A 9,595-nucleotide genomic window follows, 5' to 3' on the forward strand; every position below is an offset into this window, starting at 1 on the left:
CAGCTAAAGGAAGCTAGAATGCACACTGCTCTCTGACAGAGTCGGCCTCCCTCCACATTTAGGAGGCTTTTTCACTTCTTACAACAGCTGACAAAGGGCTCATCTGGGATTTGATCGGTAGAAGCAGATGACTCTGAGGATGAATGAATGTTTTACTGACAACACCAACAACTGTTTACTCACCTCTATGAGGCTGTGTGACGTCATCGGAGATCAAAGGCATTTCCTGTCCTTCATCGCTCTCCCACGCGACACCAACTCAAACGTCACACTCGCATTCGATTCAGCCGGAACGGCGCATGCGCATAAAGAAGCTCACGCTTGTCTCGCGAAAGAATGAAGTGAAACACAAATCAGCTGTTATTCGACAAATAAGTGGCGTTAAATTGAACTAAAACCAAATCTGTTGGTTTGTTCCTCCTTCTACTTATCAAAATGCGTCTTTTCCTGCTTTCGCTCATTTTTGGAATCACAGAAGCTGCGCACCTCGTCCACTGTGTGTGTGTGTGTGTCTGTGTGTGTGTGCTCTCTCTCTCTGCTGGTCTGAGCTCTCAGTTCATTTAAATACTTTGTTGGATCTGTCTGTCTGTATCATGTCAGAAACTCTGAAACACTCTGAACTTCTTTAAAATATGGTGGATTTACTGATATCAAAGAGTCCAGCAGTCCATGATGGATTATTATAGAAAGATATCAGCTTGAATGTAAATACATTTTTGTATATTAATACAGAAATTAGAAAAATCATCTGTGAAAGGCTGCTGATGCCGAGAGATTCATGACGTCATGGTAAAAACAGTTAAGTAAGCATTGGTGGTTCAGTGGTAGAATTCTCGCCTGCCACGCGGGAGGCCCGGGTTCGATTCCCGGCCAATGCAGAGTCACTCTTTACCAACATCCAGATGTTAGAAACACAGTGCTGCTTGGAAAATACCCTGATAGACTCCAACACACTGTGACTTTGTGAAACAACCAGTGGAGCCCCCTGGTGGTCAGTAGAAGTGCAGCCCCTCTGAGCTGGTGGCAGACCAAGGCTTCAGTCTGCACACATCTTCCACATGTGATGGCACACACACTGTGTATTGTGGCAACATCCGTCCCCTCAGAGAGAATCTGCTCTTTAACCCTCCTGTCGTTTTCACCCCCCGCCCCTTACTTTAGTGTTCCTGCTCTGTTTTATACGGTGGCCGGTAAGTGCAAAACACAATTACAAAGTGCCAAACACTTTTACAAAGCGTGAAACAAATTTACATGTTGTGGAAACATTTTTACATTTTATTCATCAAAATTACATAAGAAAAACACTTTTACCCCGGACAAAACAAATTCACATGTTAGAAAACAAATTTCCAAAAGAAATCTTCCGGAAGGGGAATGTACCAAATGCCGGAAGTGATCCAGAAGAAGATTGACTGTGAGCTCAAAATGTTTGTATCGGTTTGTGTGCCGGGAAAACTTTGCAGGCATAGATTAAATGGTGTTTTGGCCGTTTTGTGGAAACAACTTGAGCCAATTTACGCGGTTGTGTTTTCCGTGCGGACGATCTGTAGAATCGTGCTAACTAGCTGAAGCTGCTGTCAGACATGCAGTGTGCCTGGGTCAGAAAGCCCATTCAAACTGGCAGAATATAAAAAGGAAATAGGAAAGGCACTTTTTTCATTTGCCTAGAAACACACTTTAGAGGAGGTTTGTGGATCTCTTCATTCAATATTTTTACACATTTATTTACTCTGATGTAGCATAATTAATAATGTGTTTTGTTTTTACTACAGAGGTTGATACATCAGACTCTGATTCTGAAATTGTCATCACATCGAGGAGCACAGCTGAATTCAATGCAGCTGACACTGTGGTACGTTCATTTTTACATTTTGTACTTTAAGTTTTTTTTATTATTATTTATTTATTGATAGGATTTGCATTAGGTTTCAAGCATTAAGTCTGAAGAACCAAGTCTTGATTATTTGGCATTTACTATTCCAATCAGACACCCTGATGAAACCTGAAGATAAAGGGTAGGTATTAGTTTTTACAAAAGAAGTCATTTGTCTTTAAGTTGTTGTGATTGTGATGAACATGTGGTAGAAATTACCATACGTGTAATATCATTTATCACAAAATCATCTCTTATTTATAAATCTTATGGTTCCTCTCTACCTCTAAATGTTACTCAAAGCTCTGTTATACTCTGTATCATAAAGTTCGCCAGTTTATCAATTTTATCATGTTTCAGAGATTCATCCACAGCTCAGCCTGGACAGGTATTAAGGCAGATTATGGCAGCCTGATGTTCTTTGCTTTCAGTGTGTTGTTTCAGACATTTTCATTTGTTTTTCAGACAGTAATATCTAACGCTGAGGATCTGGATCCACCTGAAACAAATCCAGTCAGGAGTACTTCCTACGGATAAGTAAAAAAAACACAACAGTGATTCACTTAATTTTAATATTCATTTATTGATTACATGGGAAAGATATTTGCATTTGTAAGATGTTCAACATATTCTGAAACCTGTGACATGCTGTTAAAATTCACAGATGATGCTGTTTTGGAAGAAGGAATTGACACAGGTGGGCTGAGACGAGAGTTTTTAACTCTACTGATGAAACATCTGAAAGACCGGCTCATTCCTCATGGACCAGAAGGACATCAGTTCTTGGCGTACAATGCAAATGGTATGAACAGAGTTAGATGTAAACAAAACTAATGGTTAATGATCATTAACTTTATATATCACGACATACGCTTTGTTGCTTGAACTTGTTGTGTTTCATCTGAATACATTATAGTATATAATAAGTGATAAGTTTTAATTTTACAACATAAATTCATGAACAGCTGTCAGGGAGGATGAATACTACCTGGCAGGAAAGATGATTGTTTTGTCAGCGGTGCATGGAGGTCCGGGGCCGCATTTCCTGTCACAACATCTTGTTCATTATCTTGTGGGCCAACAGTTGATTTGATCACTGATGAAGAAATAGGGAAAGCTTTGAAAGAGGTGAGAGTCGGCTGTGGTGTGGTAGGACAGAGTATTATGTTGTTCCTGCAGTCTGTTTTATCACATACACAGAATTGGCTTTATTCATTGTTTGTATGTCAGAATTAAATCTTGTGTTGTGGAATAAAAAGTAGGCAAGAAGATACAGAACACACTGTACACAGTTATTGATATGAGTGTTTGTGTCCCTTTATGTCTTTCAGATTGAGAATGTTTCTTCAGTGGATGCTCTGTGAGAATGCATCATGAGACACAGCACAATGTTACAGACAGCAGGCTGTCTGAGACGTGTTGCTACTGTTGAAGAAAAGAAAGTAGTCGTGTCAGACTCCCTCTGATGGTACATTATTGACTGCATCCCATCTGTAATTGACAGGTAAGATCATATTTGTAATGATGTGATTTTTATTTTTTTGTATTTAAGATATTTTAGTTTGAAATGCCTCATCATCCCCCTCTGTGGTTTATTAAGAATGTATATTCTTTAGCTCTGAGTCAGTGTGTCAGAATGTGTGCCTTAGTTTAGTATAATTGCTGTGTGATGTCTGTCTCCCCTTCCTCTGTCTTATGCCAATCAAAAGGTGCTCATGTCATTCCAGTCTTGTTTGTGTGCGTAATTGTTGCAGTCTGTAGAGTAACAATTACCCTGCCAAGTGCAAAGCAAGACACAGAGTTCTTCTTTAAATCAGTAATGTTCAACACAACCATTTTTACTCATTTCTATATGTTTGGGTGGATAGTCATTTTAGAAAACATTGAAGTTTGTTTAGGTCATTTAAATGTGAAACAATGTTTGTGGTCACTTTTTAGATTCAAAGATGGTCTTTCAGCTCTTCAGTTTCTGACTGCACTGCAGCAACAGCCTACTTTGCTGGCCCCTGTCCTGTGCCACTCTGAAAAGCCACTCACTGGTCTGGAACTTGAGACTGTTCAAACCTGACCTCAGTCCATCAGGAAGTAACAGGAGACTTAAAGAAAGTCAAACTTTGGGCTACTGGGCCGACTGTGTCTTTTATTGTGAAGGTTTGTAAATCACAATTTTTTTTTATATAATTTGTTGAGAAAATACATTGCCAAGATGTAACTGAAGGTTTTTCTTTGCAGAAGGTCAGGCTGCTGTGTCTCTGGAGGATGTTTTGATGTTTGCAGCTGGGCTGACTTCACCTCCCCCGTCTGGATTGGAACCATCGCCAAGAATAGAGTTCCTGGATGACTCTCCATTCCCAGTTCCCAATACATGTTCAAACACATTGAAATTAGCACTCCTAGATTCACACACTGTGTTTAAGTCACACATGGACTTGTAACTGTAACTTGTAATTGGTAACTAGATCACACCTCGAGACCAGACTCCGAAAAGGTGTTTTTTTTTGTTCTCTCCACACAGTTAAGATTTTCACCATTAAGTTTTAGACAAAACAAATTTCAAGAAGTTTTGTATTCCATACTTACAAAAATATAGGACTCATTACTTTGCTATAATTTTTATCAATTGATTTCAAACTCAGCAAAAATGAAGCTGTGACACTTGGTGTTCAGACAGACTGCAGTGTTCCACCACTCCAGATCAGATTTATTAGCTTGTCATTCACTTTTCCTTGTGATGTTTCCAAATGATTCTGGTACCTGTTCATCTGAAGAAATGAAACAATGGGAATGCAAATGTTATGTTTACAAACAATAAAAAAAATTGCGAATATTAACTTCTGATTGCATCTGTGATAGATTGGTTATGAGTTTTTCAGTCATGGCAATATTTGATTCAATTCTGTGTTACTTGTCTAATACCAAATCACAGCACAGTCAACTCATGGCTCTTGACATGTATATTAAAAAAATTAATTACTTTAAAAAAAAAAAAAAAAAAATAGAAAAAAGGGACAGAAACCCCAATGAACAAGCACTTGATAATGCAGGAAGGGAAAATTCCCTTTCTCACTGACTCACAGCTGAGCAGTTTCTTTCAGCTTCATGTACAGTTCTGTTGCAGACTCCCAGTTCTCTGGCTTCTGGAGTTGTTTGTGCTCCATAACAAAGTCCTCCTGCATGTTTGAGTCCCCACATGGAGCTATTGACAGGCTCGCCTCTGGAACAGCATCCAAATCAGCTGGTTCAATCTCAAATCCAGTCTGTGGAGCCAAATCTGTGTTAGATAGAATCAATAGCATTTATATTATTTATTTACATTTCAGCAATAAAGTAATAAATAAACAAACATGGAAATATCAATCATCACCAATATTACCTGTGTGGTCAGCAGTACAGTTCATTGGACATGACGCTGTTCTGGAAGTGTGAATCCTGTGACTGTTCCACAGTCTCACACACTCATCCAACATCACCATAGCAACATCTCAGAAGGCACTGATGCTCATGGCTCCCGTTGAAGTATCCAGCAAACAACTCCATCCAGAACTGAGACCTGTAGAAATGGATAGAATCAGAAGTAAATATATATTATTAGTAGAAGTGGGACTCCATTAAAAAAAATCTAATTAATTAAAGGCTTTGTAATGAATGAATTGAAATGAACGCGTTAAAGTCCCAGCCTCAATTATTATATATGTTTAGAGGAGTTCATCTGAGATAGAACATAAAGATGAAAATCAAATGAAAGGTCAGTCATAATAAAATGACTTCATGAAGGCCACTTACCTTCCCCTTCTAAATATGGCCCACCAGGATTCAACACGCTGCTTATTCGTGGATGAGCCATACATGTGGCTGGACGGCCCAGAGCAGCAGTCATCATGATGGAGGCGTAGGGGAGACTGAATGGCAGCCATAATGCCATTCTCCGTGCCACAATCAGTCCTCAGTCTCATGAGAGGAGATTCTCAGCGATCACTGTTGGCTTCTTGTTATTTGTCGGTCCACATTGGAGCCACAGCACTTTAGGTGAAAAAATCCATCCATGCGTCCTGAGAGAGCCAGTTTATCAGAACCATCTGCATGCCACATACAGTTCGCTCCCATTGAGTAGCAGCTTCTTCTTAGAAACCTTCTGCGTGCTCTCTCATTCATCACATCATCTCTCTTCACTCGAAGATTGGACTTTTGTCTGAGTACCTGCCACATCGTCCGATAGCCAAACAGTTGTCCAGGTCCACGAAGTTCCAACCTGATGGCGTTTGGAGAGGAATCATCCTTTTAAGAGTCCGCAGGCTGATGTTTGCACCGTGTAAACTTCACATCATGCTTCAGTAGATCAGGTGCTGCTACCTCCGGATCTGTATATAATGGGAGTGTTTTCCCTCTCTGAGCTTTTAAATCAGCTCCATGTGGCGCCATCAATCCATGTTTATCTGCTAAAATAACAAAAAGATATCATTCATTTCACACACACACATATTGACTTCCATATTTTACAGATATATCCACACACGTACCTGGACCTGTTTCCTTTCGGCCCACAGTTCTTTTGACTTTGACTTTCTGTCCTCCATGAATTGTTTATATGATGTTCATGGTTGTTCTGCTGGAATGAACGGAGTTCCGTATCAAAACAGAAAGTTAGCAGCAGCTAAAACAATCAGCAACAATTGTGCATTTAGCATAACTGTAAGCCAAAGGTAAAAAAAATGAATAAATAAAAACTAGCAACGCTTACTAACTAAAAGCGTCGCTATTCCGTGAACGAATGGCTGCAAAATGAAACGGTGCACTTTAATTCACTGCATGTCTGACAGCGGCTTCAGCTAGTTAGCGCGATGCTACACTTAGCTTGTTTAGCATTTTCCGGCTGTTTATTAGATGTCTCCTGTGCGCGTGATCCTTCCGTCTGGTCCGTTCATCAACGTTAAACATTCTACAGATCGTCCGCACGGAAAACACAACCGCGTAAATTGGCTCAAGTTGTTTCCACAAAACGGCCAAAACATCATTTACTCCATGCTGCCATAAACTTTCACTCCGCAAAGTTTTCCCGCCACACAAACCGATACAAACTTTTTGAGCTCACAGTCAATCTTCTTCTGGATCACTTCCGGCATTTGGTACATTCCCCTTCCGGAAGATTCTGTCGTTCGGAAATTTATTTCGAGACTTGTATAAGTGTTCTACCATTTGTAAATTTGTTTTCTAAAATGTACATTTGTTTTGTCCGTGGTAAAAGTGTTTCATGTAATATTGTTGAATAAAATGTAAAAATGTTTCCCAACATGTAAATTAGTTTGACGCTTTGTAAAATCGTTTCGCACTTTGTTATTTTTTTAGACTTATCGGCCACCGTACCATTCTGATGTAAAACTGATGGAACGAGTTAAAGAGGATTTTTCGACTCCTCTCCACTCCAGCTGTGAACATTCAGTCCAATACACATCCATCATAAAGTCAGAAACAGCAGAAATGAGTACGAGGTTTAAACTGTCAAATTTCAGAAAGTGGACAAGATATTTAAAAGTTGAACACAAGTTTAATAGTTGAAGGTTTTGTGAACATTTTAGAGTTTGAATGGAGTCTCTAGTTGAAAGTATGCGGAAGGAGATCAAAGATGAAAAAGCATGAAGAGCGTTTGAAGATTTGTCCCATTCATTAAAAATGTAAAAAATAAATAAACCTACAAAAAGTTAATTATAAAAAAATGTAAAAGTGTAAAGGCTGAAAAGTCTCAGCAATCATGTCCTGAATTAGCTGAACATTTTGATATCAGTATGCTGTCGATGGCAGCCTGCTGTTGATCTGACTGAACAATAACTGGTCCTGTTTTGGACCTTTATTTTTCCTTTAAAAACGGCTCCCAACAGTAAACACACATTTTAACATAAAAATGTTAGAAAATAAATCCCAGGGCCCGAAGTACTGTGGGATCAGGCGGAGACCTCTGTTCTTAACTACTTAAGAAAAGAGACTTTAGAGCAAATCTTTGCATGTTAATATCCGTCCATCTTCAGAGTCTTTGTGTCTTTGGCTTCATCTTAATGAGAGCTCTCTGGAAACACATGGATCCAGCTGACAGAGAGCAGCAATCAGAAATGAGCTGGCTTCTCTTCCCTTTCTTCTCACTGAGTCGATCACATCTCTGGCTTTTTCTGCTCTGGATTTTGTTCTGGCTGACTGCATTTCTTCATCACTGATAACACCACGCTCAAGCAGTTTATCCAGAAGCTGGTTGAGAACAGTGTCAGACACTCTCTGAATTAATTCTGTCCGAGCGAGAAGCAGCCTCTCTTCTGCCTGAAGGCTGTCGTCAGCTGGGAGGCTGCTTTGACTGGTTTCCCTTTTTGGACCTAACATGAAACCAGATGAAAGACTTGTTTAATAATCACCAATAACAACCAGCACTTTAAAACACTGATCTAACATCAGATTTCAGATGACATATCGATGACTGACATGTTTTTATTTTAACGCAAACAAGATTGTTGGGATCTTTGCTAAAACTTTGTGCAACAGCGATGATTGCGTAGCTTTATTTGATGTCACATGACATCTGTCAAATAAACGTAGCACTGTGATTTAAACTGGTTGGTTTTTGGTCTTTAGACTTTATTTAGTCTGAGTCACTTCTTCATATATTTTATGTAGAGGAAGATGAAACCTTTACTTTGTAGAGGGACTCTGCGTTTCCACACTTCTGTTCCTTCTTCATCTTTGACCATCACAGTCAGTGTCTCTGTGTTTGGAGTCAGGAAGACCTCAAATGTTGGAAAGAAATTTGGCCCATAATTTGAGTAAAACTCAGCAAACTGCAAAAGAGGAGACAAAACAGAGGAACAAAATGTTTAACTACTAAATCCACTAGCTGTTCTACGGGAGTGATTCCATAGCAAGTGACTAGATGAAGCTAACTAGTCGGCATGCTAACATCAACACAACAGATAGTGAATAGAAATAAGACCAAAACAAGAATGTTTTCAAACAGTGACACAGCTCTCAGAGGAATAGAAGGACATTTTTATGGTTTTGATATCTGTTAGAACTGTATGGAGGTTTGACTCACCTCAGGCTGTATTTCAAAGTCCTCTGGATCAGAGCGGACAATGTACCTTTGGTCAACTATCAGTTTGCAGGCAGAAGAGATCTTGATGTAAACAGCATCATCTTGTTGGGCAGTAACCTTCAGCAACAGGACATTATAGTGTTAGTGCCGAAAGACTAAAGTTCATTTTGGAAAACACACAAAAAGATCCTGATCTAAAGCTCCATTCTGTGCTGCTTGATTAAATTTGACTCATTAAGCTGCTGTTTACGACATCTGCTGAACTAGCAGGCAGAAGTTAACAGAAAACATTTAAAGGTTCACAGTTCAGATGTTGAGCATTAATATGTTTGATGAAGTTTGATTATCAAAGTGAATGACACAAAGCTTTACCTCAGACAAAGGGAGGTTGCTTGGCAGGAGAAACACATCCAGTATTTGAATGTCTCTGGCCGGAGGTCGGAGGAACAGCAGAAGTTGGCCACAAATAGGTTTCTTGTTGTTGAATAACCTCTGTAGCATCTCTCCCAACCAGACGAGGCCAAAGGCAGAGAGATGAGACACTTTGACAATCACATGAGTGTCTGTGATCTCCAGAGGTTTGAGGAAGCTCATTCCATCATCAGTGATGTGGACAACAGACAGCAGACCTTCAGAGGGCAGAGCTGGAAAAC

At 39.6% G+C, this 9,595-nt stretch overlaps 1 protein-coding gene and 1 non-coding gene across 2 annotated transcripts; one reads left to right on the forward strand and one right to left on the reverse strand.

Moving 5' to 3' along the window:
- The first annotated feature begins 807 nt into the window (after positions 1-807).
- trnag-gcc (transfer RNA glycine (anticodon GCC)) lies at positions 808-878 on the forward strand. The gene has a single exon. It is a non-coding gene; the product is annotated as a tRNA-Gly (tRNA).
- A 6,931-nt stretch (positions 879-7,809) lies between these two features.
- Positions 7,810-9,551, reverse strand: LOC115057413 (uncharacterized). The gene is made up of 5 exons (XM_029524523.1): positions 9,315-9,551; positions 8,943-9,059; positions 8,547-8,688; positions 8,006-8,229; positions 7,810-7,833 (listed from the first exon to the last, which is right to left on the reverse strand). Exons 1-5 carry the CDS (start codon positions 9,534-9,536, stop codon positions 7,810-7,812), a joined length of 729 nt encoding a protein of 242 aa, XP_029380383.1. The 5' UTR covers positions 9,537-9,551.
- Positions 9,552-9,595: the final 44 nt, after the last annotated feature.

Source organism: Echeneis naucrates, chromosome 2 (assembly GCF_900963305.1).
Source record: "Echeneis naucrates chromosome 2, fEcheNa1.1, whole genome shotgun sequence".
NCBI classification, from domain to species: domain Eukaryota; kingdom Metazoa; phylum Chordata; class Actinopteri; order Carangiformes; family Echeneidae; genus Echeneis; species Echeneis naucrates.